We start from the raw sequence: 24,749 nt of genomic DNA, 5'->3' as shown, positions 1-24,749 counted from the left end.
GACTCTCTTGATTAGGTAAACATGGAGTACAGTTAGTTAAAGTTAAAGTACCACTGATAGTCACACACACACTAGGTGTGGTGAAATTACCCTCTGCATTTGACCCATCCCCTTGTTCCACCCCCTGGGAGGCGAGGGGAGCAGTGAGCAGCAGCGGTGGCCGCGCTTGGGAATCCTTTTGGTGAATTAACCCCCAATTCCAACCCTTGATGCTGAGTGCCAAGCAGGGAGGTAAAGGGTACTATTTTTATAGTCTTTGGTATGACTCGGCCGGGGTTTGAACTTACAACCTACCGATCTCAGTTGCACCTGCGGCCAATTTATTAGGTACAACACAAGCTATTTTTATCACTCCTCAGCCTTCCCGGTAAGGTCTATTCAGGTGTACTGGAGAGAAGGCTACGCCGGATAGTCGAACCTCGGATTCAGGAGGAACAGTGTGGTTTTCGTCCTGGTCGTGGAACTGTGGACCAGCTCTATACTCTCGACAGGCGGATCGGTGCGGTGTCTTCAGTAATGCGGACGCTGTATCGATCCGTTGTGGTGAAGAAAGAGCTGAGCCGGAAGGCAAAGCTCTCAATTTACCGGTCGATCTATGTTCCCATCCTCACTTATGGTCATGAGCTTTGGGTTATGTCCGAAAGGACAAGATCACGGGTACAAGCCGCCGAAATGAGTTTCCTCCGCCGGGTGGCCGGGCTCTCCCTTAGAGATAGGGTGAGAAGCTCTGCCATCCGGGGGGAGCTCAAAGTAAAGCCGCTGCTCCTCCACATCGAGGGGAGCCAGATGAGGTGGTTCGGGCATCTGGTCAGGATGCCACCCGAACGCCTCCCTAGGGAGGTGTTTAGGGCACGTCCGACCGGTAGGAGGCCACAGGAAAGACCCAGGACACGTTGGGAAGACTATGTCTCCCGACTGGCCTGGGAACGCCTCGGGATCCCCCGGGAAGAGCTGGACGAAGTGGCTGGGGAGAGCAAAGTCTGGGCTTCCCTGCTTAGGCTGCTGCCCCCGCGAACCCACCTCGGATAAGCGGAAGAAGATGGATGGATGGATGGATGGATGGATGGATGGACAAGCTATTTTTGCGCCTTTGGCCAAATTATTAGAAACAACACACCAAAAACTAATGTTGGGCACCTAACGATTTGATACGATTCCGATTGCTGGGGTGAAGATTCGATTCAGAATCGATTCTCGATTCCAACCGATTCTTGCAACGTATTATTTGGTATAACGATTATAAGGAAACATTTTCAAAGCAGGTAACAGGTTAGAAAAGCTCCTTCCGGTTGCTGGGCGATGGCCTAAAAACTTATTTTTAAAAATGGATTCCTATAAAAAAACTAACACTTTTTTTAAAAACTAAATCTATTTTTGAAAATCATGAATGGATTTAGAATCGGGATGAATAAAAAAGTCCGACCAAAATTGGGCACCAAACGATTCGATTCGATTCTGGGCGGTAACGACTCGATTCAGAAACGATTCTCGATTCCAAAGTCAATGCTATTTAATAACATTGGGTGTCAGTTCAATGATTAACTACATTCTTCCATAAAATAGACAAACATCTGTGGTAAATTTCTATATTACTCAAAAGAAAATTGGTTTTGTTTAATAAAATTCTACAAAAACATTTAATAAAGTCAAATACAAATTAGGCAACAATCCCACATGTCTCTTTTCTAAAGTAAATCTGTTCATCAGATGTGAAATTTTTTTTTAATCGATTTTGGATTTTTAAAAAATCGACTATGAATCCTTTCTAATAAGAATCACGATTCATTCAAAAATAGATTTTTTTCGACACCTCTAATGGCCATGCTAACGGTTAGTATTGTTAGCATTATTAGCATTTGAGCTATTACTAGCCACATCCACGTGTACTCTGCGTACGTATTCCCAATGTTCATTGTCACTTCCTGTGTCTCCCGTCCAGTCATGTTCGTCTGCTGCTCGCCGGACGTCTTCAGGAAGCTGATGGTTCACTTCCGCCGCGCCGACCTCCCTCACGAGCAGTACGTCTTCTTCTACATCGACGTGTTTGGCGAGAGCCTCAGATCGACGCGCAGGCAGCCCTGGGCGCGCGGGGATGAGGACGACGCCGTCGCCAAGGAGGCCTTCCAGGTACGCGTGACCCCCGAGCACCCGCACGTGTGCCGCCGCGGTGACCATGTGGCGCCATGTGTGTCGGCAGAGCGTTAAGATCCTCACGTATCAAGAACCGCAGAACTCCGAGTACCAGGACTTTGTCCACAACCTGAAGGTGGACGCCAAGACCATGTTCAACTACACCATCGAGGACTCGCTGGTTAGTTATTTTTACTTGTGTTTTGTCTCATGTCCTCTCATACACACACACACACACACACACACACACACACACACACACACACACACACACACACACACACACACACACACACACACACACACACACACTCACGCACACACACACACACACACACATACTGGTTATCATTTGAAATGGGGACCAAGTTTTTGATCATCACTTGTGGGGACCACCCTTTCTACAGGTTGTGGAGGCATAAAGAAAATGAGGTAAAATGGCCACTGCCCAGTTAGCTCATACACGTCTTTAAATCTCTGGATTGATGAAGTAATGTGCTGATCATTCTTACTGGGGACCCTGGGGAAAAATAGTTAATATGGTTCATGGGGACCAAATTTAAATAATTTTGCATAATTCACACAAATTTGTACGTGACTACTGAGGACCATTTAAAAAAATTTAGAAAATAAAAATAATATAAAAAGTTCAAATTAAATATGACATGATGGTCAGAATAAAGCACTACAGCTGTCCTCTTATAGGAAGTTTCACCACTTAAATGTCAAAGCAAATCCTGCATCTTCTGTGACATTACTGAAAACTGCTATTTAGCAGTAATGAAGCTGTCTGCATCTCCAACTACCATATATAGAAGGATGGAAAATTCAGAATGTGAATCATATTTTAAGGTAATAATGTTTGATTATCATGCTGTAAGAAAATGTCATCCTAAGGAACACTAAACCAGATTTTGTTTTTGGAAAAATATATTAGTTTTAACTAAGGATGGATACCATACAGAATCACAGTACTATTAATGCCAGGATAACAAATGTTTCACTTTTCAAGAAAATTCATTTTCTCTTTTACCAATATTTGAAACACGTAAACAAAGTATTCCAAATTTATGGGCCAAAGCTTTTTTATTTTATTTTATTTATTTATTTATTTTTTGGGGCCAAAGCTTAAAAATCACTTAGGCATCTTTAGAATGGATCTGACTATCATTTAAAAAGGTTTCCCTTTAGAGGACCTGTTTTTTTGTCCCCATACCGTCAGGTGACTGTGTAAACAGAGCGATGTCCCCATTAAGTAAGTGTTGCCAGAAGACACACACAGACACACACACACACACACACACACACACACACACACACACACACACATTCTTGTATTTATTACCTTCTTGATATCTTCGAAAAATGCCTACCTCTTTAGAACCACCCTTTCTAGATATATAAAGATTTGTATTTACAACATTAATAATATATACATACTATGATAAAAGATTTAAAAAAAGTAAAAAAATGTTTTTTAAATTGTTTGTAATTGTTTTTTTTTATCTTCGTTATTTAATTCAAGTTATTACAGTGTCTCTATATACAGTACATATTTATTTATTATTTTTTTTAATAAATTTGGCTAAAGTGGGCACATTTCAATTTCTTACACACACTTGTTATTACATATGTTGGCCAGAGCGGGAGCACTTAAAATTTTTACACACACTTGTTATTTCATATGTTGACCAGAGGGGGGGCACTTTTAAAACCGACACACAGTCAATTTGAAAAATCCCTCCTTTTTGGGACCACCCTAATTTTGATAGATTTGACCACCAGGGGTGCAAATGAGATCTGTATTTTTTGTCTTTTTTGTAATGTGCTTAAGGCCGATGACAAAGGAGTCACGGACCACAGATGGCCCCTGTGCCGCACTTTGTGCAACCCAGCTGTAGAAGCTAACTGTCAATGGCCACTATAGTCTTAGTACCGTAGTGTATTTGTTCATCCTATGGTCACATATGGGACGCGGGTTGTCTTACGTCAGCACCGGAAGTCGTAAAATCAGCTGTTCACCCTGGCAGGTTTTTACGGGGATGAATAGGGAAGTCCTTCTTAAGCTGCCGTCTTGTTTTATCATATATTGTTGCCTTTGCACCTGTCAATGTTTACTTTTGTATGCACATTAATGAAATAAAAAATCCTGACTTTGGAGCAATGTTCACAGACTCTAGCATTTGGCTCTCTATTAGATGCAATGGTTTTCCGTATTGGGACCATGATTTCGGTCCTAACTTGTTCACCGGTCCTCATATGGAGGGTACTTTTCCTTCTTGATGTCTCAAGTAGGGTAAAAATACAAACACACACACACACAACAATTTGTGCTAAAAGCTAAGCTAACATGACTTCATCTTTACAACAGTCTGCTATCAGCCACTCTGGTCTGTACTGCAATACAAGTAATCACATTACTGCACTACACCGTGTCCCTTATCACAGTGTGTGTGTGTGTGCATGTGTGCGTGCGTGTGTGTGTGTGGGCAGATTGTAAAGCCAGTTAATCAGTAGCAGACAGCTGAGAGACACTAATGTGGTGAACAGCGCTCTCACACACACACACACACACACACACACACACACACACACGTAATTGTGAGCAAACACACTAATTCATCTTTTACTGCTGATTGTGTTGTGTTCCCACACATCGCACACAAACACAGCAATAAACAAGCTAACACACACACACCACAAGGGGTGGCTACCGTTCACATTGGAACCGATACGGTACCAATTCCCGGTACCTGGGAATCGCTACCGGTACTCAACAGTACCAATTTTCAGTACTTTTTGTGTGTGTTAATAAATATTGATAGATGAAAAAAAATTATATTACATTTTTATTGCAACATTTAGAAATTAGCTGATTATGCGAGTTTTATTATCATATTTCTATGTTGTATGTACTCATGGCAATAAGTTGCAATTACAATTGCATGTCCAAAACATTAGATGGCAGTAGTGTATAGTTTATGGTTTGTTGTTTTGCCCCAGAAAGTGTTCATACTGTAAGTCAGGGGTGGCTTCAGCTTGGCCCGCAAGTCGTTACAAGTTTAATAAAGAAATTGGCCCGCGGAGTGCAACAGCTTTATTTGAAATAGCTCACAATCTAATTTAGGGGTGTCAAATTAATTTTAGATTGGGGGCCACATGGAGAAAAATCTACTCCCAAGTGGGCCGGACTGGTAAAATCACGGCACGATAACTTGAAAATAAAGACAACTTACGATTGTTTTATTTGTTTAAAAACAGAGCAAGCACATTCTGAAATTGTACAAATCATAATGTTGTTGTTCTTTTTTTACGCTTACATGTTGCGGTTAATAGTATTCTATCTTTATTTGTCGTTATTTATACTTTCTGAATAAATGATGTGATAATGTTCATCAGTCAACTCATTGGTGTTCAGTTTCAATCTGTTAAGATAAAAAAAAATATCAAAATCAAATTACAGGATGTTATTTATTAGGGGTGTGGGTAAAAATCGATTCGAATTCAAATCGCGATTCTCACGTTGTGCGTTTCAGAATCAATTCTCATTTTTCAAAATCGATTTTTTCTTTTTTCATTTGTATTTTTTTTTCTTTATTTTTTTAATATTTTTTATTTTTATTTTGAATTAATCAATCCAACAAAACAATACACAGCAATACCATAACAATGGAATCCAATTCCAAAACCAAACCCGACCCAGCAACACTCAGAACTGCAATAAACAGAGCAATTGAGAGGAGACACAAACACGACACAGAACAATCCAAAAGTAGTGAAACAAAAATGAATATTATCAACAACAGTATCAATATTAGTTACAATTTCAACATAGCAGTGATTAAAAATCCCTCATTGACATTATCATTAGACATTTATAAAAAAATTAATTAAAAAAAAGAACAATAGTGTCACAGTGGCTTACACTAGCATCGCATCTCATAAGCTTGACAACACACTGTGTCCAATATTTTCACAAAGGTAAAATAAGTCATATTTTTGGTTCATTTAATAGTTGAAACAAATTTACATTATTGCAATCAGTTGATAAAACATTGTCCTTTACAATTATAAAAGTTTTTTACAAAAATCTACTACTCTGCTTGCATGTCAGCAGACTGGGGTAGATCCTGCTGAAATCCTATGTATTGAATGAATAGAGAATCGTTTTGAATAGGAAAAATATCTTTTTTGAATCGAGAACCGCGTTGAATCGGGAAAAAATCGATTTATAATCGAATCGTGACCCCAAGAATCGATATTGAATTGAATCGTGGGACACTTAAAGATTCGCAGCCCTATTATTTATGTAGTTTGTTAGTTTTCCTCAACTGGTGCACTAACATCATGTGGTTTATTTTTTATATATATGTATGTAGCATCATCTACAAAGATACAAATAATTGCTATTGTGACATCTAGTGGACACATTTAGAACAGATGTTTCTTTCATTCAAAAATTTCGCAAACTCTTCCCGGTTGGCAGATAAAACCTGTACATTTGACACCCCTGGTCTAATTGCTACAAATTTGCCGTTGCCTTGTGGACAATGTGAGTAACTCAGGCCAAAGGCCATGAATTTTACGTTGAGGGTGCACAGTATTTACTTGTATGACCCAATCCAAACAGCCTTTCCAACACAAAAGGTCAACACACATGGTCACCAGGGTTGGGTTGGTTACTGAAAACTAGCAACTACCGGTAGTTACAGTTACTAGTTACTTTATTTCAAAAGTAACTCAGTTACTTACACCAAAAAGTAATGCGTTACTGTGAAAAGTAACTTTTTAAAAAATAAAAAAAAAGCTCCCATTAATGCCCTTTTAGCCTTCATTTCAGTACTGTTATTGCACTGGAGAATAATACAATCTGTTGATCAACTTGACATGCATTTGCATCACTGAACTCTGCTAAGCAATGTGGTCTACATACAACACACAAAGACAAAGATATGTTACAAAGGGCCGATGTATTTCAGGCCAGAACAAATTGACAAAACTATTTTAAATAGTTGCAACATAACATATATAAGTAACAAACAGCATAATTACAACTTAGCTGTAAACCTGGCTTCACCTAAGGAAGGCACATGTGACATACACAAAGCCTAACCAGGCAGATTTTAATTGTTGTTTTGGGCAGTAGACGGGATCTTTGATCCAAGACACAACTTACATTCAACTAAAATGTTATTTTCTTTGTGCTCGACAAAAAAAAAGAAGTGAGAATATCTCCATGTTAAGACACTCGACTGCGGCTCCGTTGTTAGTAAACACAGACATGCCCCCCTCCCCTCCCCACACCCACACCCACACACACACAGAGCGCGCCTCCGGCTTGTGACACAAGAACATTCAGAAGGACGACACTGCAGCGCTCCCATAAAACACACTCAGATCTTCTGTTTCTAGCTGATACTGCGTTATTTTACGTTATTTTTTATGTAGTATTGCATCATGTAGTAACGGTAACTGAGTTACTGAATATAAGAAATTACGCGTTAGTCCCAACACTGATGGTCACACATAACAACATCTGCTCAGTGAACATTGCACATATTGTAAAAAAAATGTAATTCAAAATTACACCGATTTAAAGCCACTGCATTGTATGATGGGAAAAATGCAAAACACTCCCCACACTTACCTGTGTTTGGCACCTTTTAGCTGCTGGATATTTCTGATTGATTACAAAACTTAGTTGGTAGTTGGGCTAAGTCTGCTCCCAGTGCTGCTTGAGTGATCGCTAAGTGCCCAAGTGCTGTGTTGGCAGCCGGGCGTGACCCAGATACCGAAACATGGCACCGTTGGAGTCCACGTGGACCGGCGGGATTCCTAGGTAGCACACCAGAATGCTTGCTGCTAGCGTGCTAAAAAGTGACTTTTGTGTTTGAGCCAGATGAACATCATCGCTGGAGGCTTCTATGACGGTCTGATGCTGTACACGCACGCGCTCAACGAGACCATGACTGTGCCCACAATGCGGCCCCCGGGAACAGTGGTCACCAGGAGGATGTGGAACAGAACTTTTCAAGGTTTCTTCTTCTTCTTCTCAGCACGTGTATCCAAGCATTGGCATTAGCATTGTTAGCATTGGTCAGTGCTTAAAGATGGTAATGTAACAAGTAATGGACATGCATGTACTAGTAGTTCCATCATGGCCCACTGCTTGGTGCTGTGGAGCACTGAGACGCGCTCGCCCACAAACACACTTTCTACAATCAAGTTTAACTTGTTACACTAGCTTCGACCTTTCAAATGTGTGTGTTTGTGTGTGTTTATTGAGGTAGTAGCTACGCGATGGCGAAGCTTTATTTGTTCTGCTCTTCAAACTGACGTATTTTTACCGTCTTACGTGTCCGTCATCATCGGTCATCCATCATTGTTACAATGAACTGACTCGATTTGTGTTGACGTGCGGCTCAGCACACAACAGCACACTATTGCACTATTACACACAATAATACAAAATGACTCCACTATTACACACTGTTACATATTATAACATACTATAACACAATATTGCATACATTACACTTTATTACACATTTTATAACACACTATTACACATTTAAACAATATTACATACTATAACAAACTCTTGCATACCTTAAACTTTATTACACATATTATAACACACTAGATTAAAGATTAAAGATTAAAGTACCAATGATTGTCACACACACACTAGATGTGGTGAAATTTGTCCTCTGCATTTGACTCATCCCCTTGGGGAGCAGTGGGCAGCAGCGGCGCCGCGCCCGGGAATCATTTTGGTGATTTAACCCCCAACTCCAACCCTTGATGCTGAGTGCCAAGCAGGGAGGTTATGGGTCCCATTTTTATAGTCTTTGGTATGACTCGGCTGGGATTTGAACTCCAACCTACCTATTACACATTTACACAATATTACATACTAGGGGTGTGGGGAAAAATCGATTCAAATTCGAATTGCAATTCTCACGTTGTGCGATTCAGAATCGATTCTCATTTTAAAAAAATCGATGTAATTTTTTTTATTTACTTATTTATTTTTTTATTTTTTTATTTTTATTTTTAATTTTTTTTTTAAATTAATCAATCCAATAAAACAATACACAGCAATACCATAACATTGCAATCCAATTCCAAAACCAAACCCGACTCAGCAACACTCAGAACTGCAATAAACAGAGCAATTGAGAGGAAACACAAACACGACACAGAACAATCCAAAAGTAGTGAAACAAAAATGAATATTATCAACAACAGTATCAATATTAGTTACAATTTCAACATAGCAGTGATTTAAAATCCCTCATTGACATTATCATTAGACATTTATAAAAAATTTAAAAAATGTATAATAGTGCCACAGTGGCTTACACTTGCATCGCATCTCATAAGCTTGACAACACACTGTGTCCAATATTTTCACAAAGATAAAATAAGTCATATTTTTGGCTCATTTAATAGTTAAAAAAATGTACATTAATTCAATCAGTTGATAAAACATTGTCCTTTACAATTATAAAAGCTTTTTACAAAAATCTACTACTCTGCTTGCATGTCAGCAGACTGGGGTAGATCCTGCTGAAATCCTATGTATTGAATGAATAGAGAATCCTTTTGAATCGGGAAAATATCATTTTTGAATCGAGAATCGCGTTGAATCGAAAAAAATCGATTTTGAATTGAATCGTAACCCCAAGAATCGCTATTGAATCGAATCGTGGGACACCCAAAGATTTGCAGCCCTATTAAATACTTCAACACACTATTGCATACATTACGCTTAATTACACATATTATAACACACTATTACACATTACACATTTACATATTACACATTTACACTTTATTAAACATACTGTAACACATTATTGCATACATTACACTTAATTACACATTATATATCGCACTATTAAACATTACATATTACAAATTATTACAACTATTACACATTATTACACACTAATACACTTTATTACACGTACTATAACACACTATTACACGTTACACACTTGTACACATTACATTTGATTACACATTTTTATACACTATTACAAATTATTACATATTGTTACACATATTATATACTACAACACTATTGTACATATTACACAATATTACATACTATAACACACTATTGCATGCATTACACTTTATTACACTTTTATAACACACTATTACACAGTTACACAATATTACATACTATAACACACTATTGCATACATTACACTTTATTACACCTTTATAACCCACTATTACACAGTTACACAATATTACATACTATAACACACTATTGCATACATTACACTTCATTACACATTCTATAACACACTATTACACATTATTACACACTATTACACATTATTGCATATTATTACACATTACACACTAACACACTGTATTACACATTCTATAACACACTATTACACTATACACACTAGTACACATTATTATACACTATTACACATTACACTATTACATATACTACAACACTATTGCACATTATTAAACGATATTATATACTATAACACACTATTACATACATTACAATTTATCACATCTTTATAACAAACTACTACACTTTTACACAATATTACATATTATAACAAACTATTGCATACATTACACTTTATTAAACATACAATAACACACTATTGCATACATTACACTTTATTACACATCATATAACACACTATTTCATACATTACACTTTATTACACATCATATAACACACTATTGCATACATTACACTTTATTACACATCATATAACACACTATTACACATTATTACACACTATTACACATTACCACATACTATTACACATTATCCCTCACTAACACATTTTATTACATGTACTATAACACACTATTACACGTTACACACTGTTACACACTGTTACACATCTTTACATAAGATTACACATTATTATACACTATTACACTTTATTACACGCTATTACATACTATTACACATTATTGCATACTACAACACTACTAAATATTATTACACACTATTACACACTATTACATATTATTACATGCTACAACACTATTGCACATTTATACACCCTATTAGAAATTATTATATACTATAACACACTAAAACAATATTACACACAATAACACATTATTACATACTATTACACCCTATTACCCATTATTACACTTTATTACATGTGCTATTACACGTTACACACTAGTACACATTATAATGTAATAACATAGGATTACACATTATTCTACATGATTACACTTTATTGCACACTATTAGAAGTTATTACATACTATTACACATTATTATATACTACAACACTATTGCACATTATTCCACACTATTACAAATTACTATATACTACAACACACTGTTACACTTTATTACATACTATAACACACATTACTTTATTACACATACTACAACACTATTACACATTAATACATACTATATTACACTTTATGACAAACTACAACACTATTGCACATTGTTACACAATATTACACGTCATTGCATACTATTGCACACCATTATACATTATTCTACACTATTACACGTAATTACACATGTTTAGACTATTGCACATTATTACATATGACAACACTAATGCACACCATTAAACTTTATTACATAACATAACACACATTTCTACACTATTACACATTATTACGTAATACATACACAACACTATTGCACATAATTACACACTATCACACTGTAACACACTGTTACACTTTATTACATACTCTAACGAACTACTACACATTATTACATACTATAACACACTATTACACATTATTACATTGCATAACACACTACTACACATTATTACATACTATAGCACTCTATTACACAATATTACATTGTATAACACACTACTACACATTATTACATACTATAACACACTATTACACATTATTACATTGCATAACACACTACTACACATTATTACATACTATAACACACTATTACACATTATTATATACTTTGACACTCGATTGCACACTATAACACGCTAGTGCACTTTATTACACACTATAGCAAATTATTCAAAATGTTTAACACTATTACACATTATTACATAACACAAAAATAACACTATTGCACTTTATTACACACTATATCATATTACTTTATTACATACCATAACACACATTACTCATTATTACACACTATTTCACATGATTACTGTTTATTATTACATACAGTAGTATAACACACCTTTGCACATAATTGCATACCATTACACACCATTACACGTACAATATCAGAAAATACAATCATCATAAAAACAATCATAATTAGTTTAAAATCAGTAATGAAAGAGTTTTCAGGCTGAATTTGAACATTGCTGGAGACAAAATGACAGACAATAATACCTAATAACGCACATGGCGAGTAAGAGTCACAAGGAGGCGGAGCCTATGTCTGCGTAATCCCAGCACTTGTACTGTCAGCCCCCTGCTGTGCGCCACTTGAACCCCAGAAAGAAGCTGCAATGTAATCGTGTAAAAGCAGAGCGTCATGTGTCACAGATGTCTCTTTGTCCTCCCAGAGGACATCCGTCACTTCACCTCTGCAGTGGCCCCGCCCCCTGGCCAAATCTCATTGTGCTCTTTTACTGATGTGTTCACTTCTTGTTGAGCGTCCCGCTCAGACAGCGGACGTAATGTTCCTAATCTTTGATTTACAAGCTGCCGGTTGCCAGGCAACAGGTCTCAGGTTCAGCATCCATTCCGGGTCTTGATGAAATGGGAGCGGGACATTTTTGCACCAGCAGTGTCGAATGGCCCGTCTCCTGTCCTCATGTCCTCCTTGCGCAAACAAACAATTTCCCTTGAGGATCAATACAGTTTGTCTAAGTTAGCAGTTGATGTTGTTGTAATATTTAATGTTGTTGATGGTTGTGTCATTGTTAGTGTTGTTGTTATCCATCCATCCATTTTCTACCACTTGTCCCTTTTAGGGTCGCGGGGGGTGTTATATTTAATGTTATTGTTATTATTGAAATATCTAATGTTGTTGGTGTTTATGTTATTGTTAATGTTGTTGGCATTGTTGTTAATGTTGTTATATTTAATATTGTTGACGGTTTTGTCATTGTTAGTGTTGTTGTTATAATTAATGTTATTATTGTCATATTTAATCTTCTTGGTGTTGATGTTATTGTTAAGTATGTTGTTATTGTTGTTAATGTTGTTATATTTAATATTGTTGATAGTTGTGTCATTGTTAGTGTTGTTGTCATATTTAATGTTGTTATTATTGTCATACTTAATGTTGTTGGTGTTGATGTTATTGTTAAGTATGTTGTTATTGTTGTTAATGTTGTTATATTTATTATTGTTGATGGTTGTGTCATTGTTAATGTTGTTCTCATATTTTATGTTGTTATTATTGTCATACTTAATGTTGTTGGTGTTGATGTTATTGTTAAGTATGTTGTTATTGTTAATGTTGTTATTGTCATAACTGGGTCTTTGGCGTGGTTTGCTCTCCCGTGGTGCAAAAGAATTGGAACGGACGTGGCGTGCAGGTAAAGACATAGTTTAATTATTACTATAAACTCAAACAAAAGGTACAAACAAAAGGCGCTCACAGAGGAGGTAAAAAACTTGACTAGGAAAACAAAGGGCGCGCACAATGGCGGAGAACTATGAACATTAAACAAACAAAAACTTACGTGACAAGAGATGAAACAAGAACTAACGTGACAAGGAACTGTGGACATGGCATGAATGGGTGATGTCGCCAGGACGAACAACAGAAACAGAAAAGCCTATATAGTGACATGATAAGTGAAAACAGGTGCGTGACTAACTGTGAACAGGTGCGTGACATGACAATGTGAAAACGTGAGACAGGTGTGTGTGAGTCCAAACGTGGAACAGGTGAAACTAATGAGTAACCATGGAAACAAAACAAAACCAGGAAGTGAAACCAGGAACTAAAAAGTGTCCAAAAACCAAGCAAAACAAAAACAAGATCAACACAGACATGACAGAGCCCCCCCCTTACGGACAGATCCCAGATGTCCAAAAAACAAAACACAAAACAGGATCAAGAGTCATGGGAGGGAGGGAGGGGGACATGGCGGTGGGTCGCCAGACCAGGTGTCCCTGAATCCACCGGGGCAGAGTCAGGTGGCGGCGGCGGGTAGACCGCCGCTGAACCTGACGAGGTGGGCGACCTGGGAATGGCCACATCCTTGGCAGACGAGGAGGTCGGCGCACCTGGCGTGGCGGACGCCCATGGAATGGCCACATCCTTGGCCGACGAGGAGGTGGGCGCGTTGTCGTGGCAGGCGGCGAAGCTTGGCTTGGTGCGTCAGGCGGCGAAGCTTGGCGTGGTGCGTCAGGCGGCGAAGCTTGGCGTGGTGCGTCAGGCGGCGAAGCTTGGCGTGGTGCGTCAGGCGGCGAAGCTTGGCGTGGTGCGTCAGGCGGCGAAGCTTGGCGTGGTGCGTCAGGCGGCGAAGCTTGGCGTGGGGGGTCTTTGTCTTGGCGTGGGTGGTCTTGGCCTTGGCGGTCTTGGTAGCGTGGGTCATGGTCTTGGCAGCGTGGGTCTTGGTCTTGGACTTGGCGTGGTTGGTCTTGGACTTGGACTTGGCGTGGTTGGTCTTGGACTTGGCGTGGTTGGTCTTGGCGTGGTTGGTCTTGGCGTGGCGGTGCTTGGACTTGGTCTCGGTCTTGGTCACTTGGCGGGTCTTGGTCTTGGTCACTTGGCGGGTCTTGGTCACTTGGCGGGTCTTGGTCACTTGGCGGGTCTTGGTCTTGGTCACTTGGCGGGTCTTGGTCACTTGGCGGGTCTTGGTCACTTGGCGGGTCTTGGTCACTTGGCGGGTCTTGGTCACTTGGCGGGTCTTGGTCACTTGGCGGGTCTTGGTCACTTGGCGGGTCTTGGTCACTTGGCGGGTCTTGGTCTTGGTCACTTGGCGGGTCTTGGTCTTGGTCACTTGGCGGGTCTTGGTCTTGGTCACTTGGCGGGTCTTGGTCTTGGCTTTGGTCTTGGCGTGAGGCAGCCACGGGCGGCACTTGGCGGCGTGGGGCTGCGACGGGCGGCACTTGGCGGCGTGGGGCTGCGACGGGCGGCACTAGGCGGCGTGGGGCTGCGACTGGCGGCACTTGGCGGCGTGGGGCTGCGACTGGCGGCACTTGGCGTCGTGAAGCTGCGACTGGCGGCACTTGGCGTCGTGAAGCTGCGACTGGCGGCACTTGGCGTCGTGAAGCTGCGACTGGCGGCACTTGGCGTCGTGAAGCTGCGACTGGCGGCACTTGGCGTCGTGAAGCTGCGACTGGCGGCACTTGGCGTCGTGAAGCTGCGACTGGCGGCACTTGGCGTCGTGGAGCAGGTACTGGCGGCGCTTGGCGTGGAGCAGGTACTGGCGGCGCTTGGCGTGGAGCAGGTACTGGCGGCGCTTGGCGTGGAGCAGGTACTGGTGGCGCTTGGCGTGGAGCAGGTACTGGTGGCGCTTGGCGTGGAGCAGGTACTGGTGGCGCTTGGCGTGGAGCTGGGCGTGGAGCAGGTGGATCTTGGCATGGTCGAAAAACTGGTGGTGGCGGTCGTGCTGGTGGCTGTGGCTTGGCAGGTCGAAAGACAGGTGGTGGGGGTCGTGCTGGAAGCTGTGGCTTGGCGTGACGAAAGACTGGTGGTGGGGGTCGTGCTGGTGGCTGTGGCTTGGCAGGTCGAAAGACAGGTGGTGGTGGTCGTGCTGGAGGCTGTGGCTTGGCGTGACGATGCTGAGCCACCCCACCTGAACAATTCCCAGCCCTAGCCCCCCCCTCAAGGAGCGGATCCCAGACGCGCTCCCCGCGGTCTGGAACCGTCTTTTGGGGTGGGCGGAGGGGGTTCAGGAGGAGGGCAGAATCCTCCCCTCTAAATTGTCCAAAATGTCTTTCTTCTTGTACCTGGGATCTTGTGGGTGAAAAAAAAAAGTGTGACTTGGGCGTGGCTTGAGTCCTGGGGGGCGGGGCATGGAATTTGGGTGGCTTGGATTGACAGGATCTGATTTCTAAAAACATGTCCTGGTAATGTCTTATCATGTTTTTAGAGTCTTTGGCTGGAGGCGGATGATCAAAAGAAAAAGAGTTCAGAAAAAAAAAATCCTGGTCTGTGATGTCATTTTGGAGCTGTGGAGCTGGCAGTAACCTGCTTCCGCCCGGAGTAGGAGGAGCCTGCGGCAGCGCCGCATGCTGTCCGCTCGCCTTCCCTGATGTCTTTGGTCTGGAGCGGCGCTTCCAGGACTGCGGTGACGCAGCGCCATCCTCGGACCAACTGGAGCTCAATGGCACCAGATTTCCATCTGGCCCCCACATCAGGTCTCTGCGCTTACCGGAGGAATAACGTAGCGTCTCTTCCTCCATCGCGCGGAGGACCTCCCACGTTGCCTCGTCAAAATTGTCCAAATTTTTTGCGGGAGAGCTCTTATGCTGGCGACATCTGTCAAGACTTGGTCTTTGGCGTGGTTTGCTCTCCCGTGGTGCAAAAGAATTGGAACGGACGTGGCGTGCAGGTAAAGACATAGTTTAATTATTACTATAAACTCAAACAAAAGGTACAAACAAAAGGCGCTCACAGAGGAGGTAAAAAACTTGACTAGGAAAACAAAGGGCGCGCACAATGGCGGAGAACTATGAACATTAAACAAACAAAAACTTACGTGACAAGAGATGAAACAAGAACTAACGTGACAAGGAACTGTGGACATGGCATGAATGGGTGATGTCGCCAGGACGAACAACAGAAACAGAAAAGCCTATATAGTGACATGATAAGTGAAAACAGGTGCGTGACTAACTGTGAACAGGTGCGTGACATGACAATGTGAAAACGTGAGACAGGTGTGTGTGAGTCCAAACGTGGAACAGGTGAAACTAATGAGTAACCATGGAAACAAAACAAAACCAGGAAGTGAAACCAGGAACTAAAAAGTGTCCAAAAACCAAGCAAAACAAAAACAAGATCAACACAGACATGACAGTTATACTTAATATTGTTGATGGTTGTGTCATTGTTAATGCTGTTGTCATATTTAATGTTGTTATTATTGTCATACTTAATGTTGTTGGTGTTAATGTTATTGTTAAGTATGTTGTTATTGTTTTTAATGTTGTTATATTTAATATTGTTGATGGTTGTGTCATTGTTAGTGTTGTTATATTTAATGTCATTGTTATTATTGACATATCTAATGTTGTTGGTGTTTATGTTATTGTTAATGTTGTTGGTATTGTTGTTAATTTTGTTATATTTAATATTGTCGATGGTTTAGTCATTGTTAGTGTTGTTGTTGTTGTATTTCAGAATCATCAGAATCAGAAATACTTTATTAATCCCAGAGGGGAAATTAAGATTTTTAGCACAATCCCATTAAAGAGCAGACAAACATTACAGGGAGACAGAACAGGATCGCTGACGGGTCTGCCAACTTCCGCCGCCCCTTACAAAAAAGGTGAGAAACAGGTAAACGCTGGGGTGGAGGGTGAGAAAAAAAAAATTTCAGTCTAAGCCTGGGCCCCTGGAGAGGGGGTCCAGACTGAGGCCAAAGAAGAAGAAAAAACTCATAGCCATAGTACACATAAACATGTGTGTAAGAGGGAAACATCAAAGAACACAAGGGACATTAACAGAGGTGTGGACTCGAGTCACATGACTTGGACTCGAGTCAGACTCGAGTCATGAATTTGATGACTTTAGACTCGACTTGACAAAATGTAAAGAGACTTGCAACTCGACTTAGACTTTAACATCAATGACTTGTGACTTCACTTGGACTTGAGCCTTTTGACTTGACATGACTTGCTACTTTCCCCAAAACCTAAAGTTTAAAAAGTTATTTGGGAGCGCTCCGTAGCTTTCATTTTGTACGTGTCTGTCTATCAGCGTGTGTGCTGCGTGTCAGCGTGTGTGCTCTCAGTACAACAGCCAATCAAATTAGATCTACATTGTTTTCATCACACAGCATTCATACAATGAAATTGCAGGACAACCAATGAACAAGAGTTGTCAAACAACGCGCCAGTGAGAAAGATTTATACCAAAGTTGGTTTCGTTCGGGTATAAAAACTACGACTTGGTCAACAAAAAACGAATTGCCGGATGCAAATCACGCAGTTCGAATATTACAGACGGAGACGCAACAACTTCCAACTTCGTTCGACATTTGAAGTTGCACAAAGAAGGGTAAGTTTTGAATGTAAGCTAACGTTTATTGGCTAAGTAACATGACTTTTATTTGCTGTGTAGTTAAATCAGTGAGGCTGTAAACTCACTGCTAACGTCATAACCATAGACATCTTATAAGTAGACGCAGCATCGAGCACTACTGCTTACTGGCGCAGACGAGACGCGGGGCCGCCATCTTGGAGTGGTGATCCGCTCCACTCAGTGCAATTCATTTGGCAGGAGCAATGAACTGTCAGCGCATTTAATTCATTTTACCTCACTGAATACCACTCGTTTTCACGCGCTTTTTTGTCATACGTGTAGCTATGATAACGGACACATGTTTTATTATTCATAGTTTGCTTAACAGTAATAGAATATTCTTATATGCTATAAGTGACCAGACGTCCGAGATCAAAACTGGGAATATAAGCCCAGAGAAGGGGGAAAAAAACGGTCAGCTATTTTTAAGTTGAAGAAACAATATAATTACGTTATATATACATGCGTATATCCTACATAAACAATGTATGAATACATTAGATATCTATATATCTTATAGACCGTATCTCTGTTGCTGCAGCAGCAGAGAGTTTATTCTATCTTGACACTTTGTATTGATATTTTGTATTACATTCTTCCCTTAAATGATAATGTTTACAGTGATAGTTATATATGTATTTTTTATGTATGTCGCTTTGGATAAAAGTGTCTGCCAAATACTTAAACATATATAAACACCTGAAAGTCTTTATATCAGCTAAAACCACCAATCTGTTTCACTGGATTCAGAATAAATCCAAATGCTGTCTTACCCAACAATGTTAGTATTTGAATATTGTTACTTGAAGACTTATTCCTGGTTACAATTATACTGTTAAGAAAGTATTGTCTTATATTTTGCCTAAAATGAGAATGCATCATAATCAGTGGCGGCTGGTGAATTTTGTTTTAGGTGGGGCTGAAAGTTTGTAAACCAAACCCCTGTAGGGGCGTCATCCTCCCCCAGAAGATTTGTTTGTGATTTTCACATACAAATATTGAAGATCTTTGCTCCTTCTTAACTCTGTGGTAATGTTATTTTCATAAAATACAACCAAAAGTACATTAATGTTAAATCTTACTTGTGAAAAGTAATCCCCCGATTCCTATTTTCAACAGTCCGCTCATTTGAGCAGGAAAACGCTGAACACCAGCCCGGCATCTTTGTTTTCTACCTGTCAACTGTCAGTTTAGGCTGCTCGCCGGCTCCTCATCACCACTTCAAGATGCAATTTGCTCGCGTCACAGCAACCAATACTGCGTCTACTTATAAGATGTCTATGGTTATAACATCATTTCAAACACAGCAATATGTTGCGTCCACTGCAGTTTGCTTCCTTATTCATACTTTTTGTCAAGTGATTTTTTTAAGCAGGGTTGCATGAGGTACCTATACTTAACGTTACGTTAGTCAATGTATCACACACAGTAACACAACGTTAGACGGCGGTCAGCAGCACCGCATATTTTAGCCACCTACAAAAAGACAAACATAGTCAAATAAAGGTCAGTTAAAATGTATACTATATTAAGAATATGTGTACATATTGCATAGGGCCCTGACATCTAAAAAGTACAACTCTGTTCATTGATATTTTCATGTATTTGTTATGTTTTTCATGTGTACGCACACATAAATACACATACAGTATGAGATGAGATCAATGAGATAAGGTAAGAACAGAATAGAAACTGCAGTGGAACTAGTTAGAATGCAATATGCCATGGAAATACAATGTTAACACTTTTGTACAAATAAGTACAGTTGCACTTGTTTTTGCAAATGTGTTTATTCTGTAAAGGAATGAGTTAAATGTTTAAAATTGTTTAAACTATTAAAATGACTGGTTAATGGTGCTATTATGAATTGCAATGTCAGTACTATTTTTTTCCTGCTATTTCAAATGCACTTGTTTTAATAAATAAATACAGCGGTTTAAAAGCATACACAATCTGTGTAAAAATATTAGTCTGTGGTTAAAAGGACTTAAAAGGACTCGAAACTCAAAATGCAGGACTTGTGACTTGACTTGAGACTTTCCAGTCTTGACTTCGGACTTGACTCGGGACTTGCCTGTCTTGACTCGGGACTTGACTCGAGACTTGAGGGCAAAGACTTGAGACTTACTTGTGACTCGCAAAGCAATGACTTGGTCCCACCTCTGGACATTAAATACATTAAAAGAGCAGAGCTGATGCAACCATCTGCCACTTCTACACACAGCCACAAAAGTAAAACATATACACTGTGGTGGCCTCTACGGTGTTCCACCCTATCGTCTGCTGGGGTGGAGGGAGCATGGCCAGAGACAGGAGCAAACCCAACAAAGCAACCAAGAGAGCCGACTCCACCCTCGGCCGCCCACCAACTCTCGGCCAGTGTCCAGTCCGCATAGATGAGCGAGGATGATGTTAATGTTAATGTTATTATTGTCATACTTAATGTTGTTGGTGTTGATGTTATTGTTTAGTATGTTGTTATTAATATTGTGTTTAATATTGTTGATGGTTTTGTCATTGTTAGTGTTGTTGTTGTATTTAATGTTGTTGATATTGTCATACTTAATGTTGTTGGTATTGTTGTTAATGTTGTTATATTTAATATTGTTGATGGTTTTGTCATTTTTAGTGTTATTATATTTAATGATGTTATTGCTATCATACTTTATTTTGTTGGTCTTGATGTTATTGTTAATGTTGTTGGTATTGTCTTTAATGTTGTTATATTTAATATTGTTGATGGTTTTGTCATTGTTAGTGTTGTTGTTGTATTTAATGTTGTTATTATTGTCATATTTAATGCTGTTGGTGTTGTCAATATTGTTGTTATATTGAATGTTATTGATGGTTTTGCTATTGTTAGTGTTGCTGTTGTTGTTACATTTAATGTTGTTGTTGTTATTGTTGTTACACAGTATTTTATTTTGTTGGCATAATTGTGACATATCTAATGTTGGTGTTGATGTTATTGTTTATGTTGTTGGTATTGTTTTAAAATCTGTTGTTATATTTAATATTGTTGATGATTTTGTTATTGATAGTGTTGTTGTTATATTTAATGTTGTTGTTATTAGTGTCATATTTAATGTTTTAGTTGTTGATGTTATTGTTAATATAGTTATATTTATTATTGTTGATGATATTGTTATTGTTTGTGTTGTTCCTGTTATATTTAATGTTGTGGTTATTGTTGTTATACAGTATTTAATGTTGTTGTTGTTAGTGTTGTTGGTGTTGATGTTAATGCTGTTGGTATTGTTGTTGTTGTTTTAAATGTTGTTGATTTATATTTAATATTGTTGGTGTTGTTGTTAATGTTGTTGGTGTTGATGTTAATGCTGTTGATATTGTTGTTAATGTTGTTGTTTTAAATGTTTTTGATTTATATTTACTGTTGTTGTTGGTGTTGATGTTATTCTTAATGTTGTTGGTATTGTTGTTACATTTAATGTTGTTGATTGTTTTGTAATTGCTAGTGTAAATGTTATTATTGTTGTTAAACAGTATTTAATGGTATTTGGCGTTGTTGTTAATGTTGTTGGTGTTGATGTTATTGTTAATGTTGTTGTTATATTTAATATTGTTGTTATATAGTATTTAATGTTGTTATGTTGATGTTAATGTTATATTTAATGTTGTTGATTGTTTTGTTGTTGCTAATGTTGTTGTATTTGTTTTTGTCATATTTAATGTTGTTGGTATTGTTAGTATATTAAATGTTGTTGGTGTTGTTAATGTTGTTGGTATTGATGTTATTCTTAATGTTGTTAGTATTGTTGTTAATTGTTTGTTACATTTAATGTTGTTGTTGTTATTGTTGTTTTAATTAATGTTGTGGGTGTCGTTGTTAAAGTTGTTGTTGAATTTAATGTTGTTATTGTTAGTGTTGTCATTATTGTTATATTTAATTTTGTTAGTGTTGTTGATGTTATTGTTAATGTTGTTGTAATATTTAAAGTTGATGATGTTGTTATTGTTAGTTTTGTTATTATTGTTCTTTAATTTTGTTGGCGTTGTTGATTTTATAGCTAATGTTGCTATTGTTGTTAATGTTATATTTAATGTTGTTGTTATTGATAGTGTTGTTATTATTTTTATATTTAATGTTATCATATTTAATGTTGTGGATGTTAATGTTGTTGTTGTATTTAATAACGTTGATGTTGTTATTGTTAGTGTAAGTATTATTGTTATTTTTATTGTTGCTGTTATTGTTCTCTTTATTGATGTTATTGTTAATGTTGTTGATGATTTCAATGTTGATGTTATTGTTGATACTTTGGTTGTTGATGTTATTGTTGATACTTTGGTTGCTGATGTTATTGTTGATATTTTGGTTGTTGATGTTATTGTTGTCGATGCTCTTGGTGAAGAAGTTGAACGGCAAGATGAACACACATGACCTTCATGTCCTCAGGTGTGACTGGGACATTACAGCTGGACGAAAATGGAGACAGAGAGACTGACTTTGCTCTGTGGGACATGATAGACACAAACAACAGTGCTTTCCAGGTACACACACACACACGCACACGCACGCACACACACTTTCAGTGATTGTTGTTCTTTCCAGATGGTTCTGGTGTACAACAGTCTGGAGGAGCAGCTGACTGCCATTCCGGGAACGTCGCTACACTGGCTGGGTGGAGTTTGTCCCCCTGACATTCCCGTGTGCGGCTTCAAGAACGACAATCCTGTTTGCCTGACCAGTAATGCATCAATCATCACCACACGCTGACACGTTGCTGCGTCTCCTAACGTGATATTTGATTCGACAGAAACAATCACCATCCACCAGATGGTCTCCATTGTGGTCGTCTTCATCCTCACCATGAGCCTCACTGTCGCCATCTTCATCTACAGGTGAGACAATTGTTCTGGAATTGTCCCTTTCCAATAAAGAAATGTCCAGAGAAAACAATCTTTTGAAGTACACTACCGTTCAAAAGTTTGGGGTCACCCAAACAATTTTGTGGAATAGCCTTCATTTCTAAGAACAAGAATAGACTGTCGAGTTTCAGATGTAATTTCTCTTTTTCTGGCCATTTTGAGCGTTTAATTGACCCCACAAATGTGATGCTCCAGAAACTCAATCTGCTCAAAGGAAGGTCAGTTTTGTAGCTTCTGTAACGAGCTAAACTGTTTTCAGATGTGTGAACATGATTGCACAAGGGTTTTCTAATCATCAATTAGCCTTCTGAGCCAATGAGCAAACACATTGTACCATTAGAACACTGGAGTGATAGTTGCTGGAAATGGGCCTCTATACACCTATGTAGATATTGCACCAAAAACCAGACATTTGCAGCTAGAATAGTCATTTACCACATTAGCAATGTATAGAGTGTATTTCTTTAAAGTTAAGACTAGTTTAAAGTTATCTTCATTGAAAAGTACAGTGCTTTTCCTTAAAAAATAAGGACATTTCAATGTGACCCCAAACTTTTGAACGGTAGTGTACTTATTTGAGATTTCATGTAAAATTAACTTACATAAGAGGAATGTTTATGCTGCTACAGAAGGAAGAAGAAGGCAGAAAGGGTGAGAGAGACAAATACGTCTTCAAGATGATTATATCTGCTTTGGGAAAGGCGGGGGTTTGGAGACATTTCCAATGGGGTCCAAGAACGCACCAAGGCCATAAACCCTAACCCTGACAAAACCCAGACACAAGCAGCTAAGGAGAAGAAGCACTACACAAACATTTAGGCTAAAATTGTGGTTTAGACAAGAGATGACTAAAATATAAATTTTGCCATTAGACCATCTGGAAGGCTTCGACTCAGTCGACTCATTTACTTCAGCTGTCCCTCTGACGAGACGGGCCAGCACGGTTTCAAAATTGGGACCAAACATGGCGCCCTGTAGTCACGTGAGAGGCTTTTGACCAATCGTTTAGGAGATCATCTGGCCAAGCCCCTCACGTGGCTACAGGGCGCCATGTTTCGTCCCAACTATGAAAACGGAGTTGGCCTTACTCTCTCTGTGCCCGGCACCAAAGGCGCTGCGTCGCCCCGAGTGGAGCAAGTGGATAAGGCACTGTTGTGTTGTGGGTTCCTGCTGCAGGAAGATGATGCTGGAGAAGGAGTTGGTGGCTCAGCTCTGGAGGATTTCCTGGGACGACATCAACATGAGCAACCTGGACAAAGTGCTCCGAAGCGGCAGCAGGGTCACATTGTCTCTGGTCTGTGCACCTTGTCTCCGTGGCCACGTCACACGGTGGCGTCACGTGACCACGTTGTGTTTGTCAACAGAGGGGCTCGAACTACGGCTCCCTGATGACGACTGACGGACACGTGCAGGTTTTTGCAAAGACCGGATACTACAAGGTCAGCAGGATTTCGCCTGTGAAAAAAGTCTATATGGCAACTTATGCATCATTGAGTACGCTACAATGATCAGCCACCAGAGGGCGGAGTTACTGCAGTAGCGG

General features: G+C 39.4%; 1 protein-coding gene across 1 annotated transcript in view; it reads left to right on the top strand.

Annotated features, from left to right (window-relative positions):
- The window catches only part of LOC133655273 (atrial natriuretic peptide receptor 1-like), an 87,272-nt gene that overhangs the window by 50,194 nt on the left and 12,329 nt on the right, over nucleotides 1-24,749 (top strand). Inside the window, exons 2-9 of the mRNA XM_062055262.1 lie at nucleotides 1,940-2,127; nucleotides 2,198-2,311; nucleotides 8,030-8,165; nucleotides 22,734-22,828; nucleotides 22,890-23,025; nucleotides 23,095-23,179; nucleotides 24,383-24,500; nucleotides 24,571-24,645. Coding sequence (XP_061911246.1) covers nucleotides 1,940-2,127; nucleotides 2,198-2,311; nucleotides 8,030-8,165; nucleotides 22,734-22,828; nucleotides 22,890-23,025; nucleotides 23,095-23,179; nucleotides 24,383-24,500; nucleotides 24,571-24,645 — 947 coding nt within the window. The remainder of the gene's footprint in view (nucleotides 1-1,939; nucleotides 2,128-2,197; nucleotides 2,312-8,029; nucleotides 8,166-22,733; nucleotides 22,829-22,889; nucleotides 23,026-23,094; nucleotides 23,180-24,382; nucleotides 24,501-24,570; nucleotides 24,646-24,749) is intronic.

This window comes from Entelurus aequoreus, linkage group LG08 (genome assembly GCF_033978785.1).
Source record: "Entelurus aequoreus isolate RoL-2023_Sb linkage group LG08, RoL_Eaeq_v1.1, whole genome shotgun sequence".
NCBI classification, from domain to species: Eukaryota; Metazoa; Chordata; class Actinopteri; order Syngnathiformes; family Syngnathidae; genus Entelurus; species Entelurus aequoreus.
This window is presented reverse-complemented; position numbering and strand designations above follow the sequence as displayed.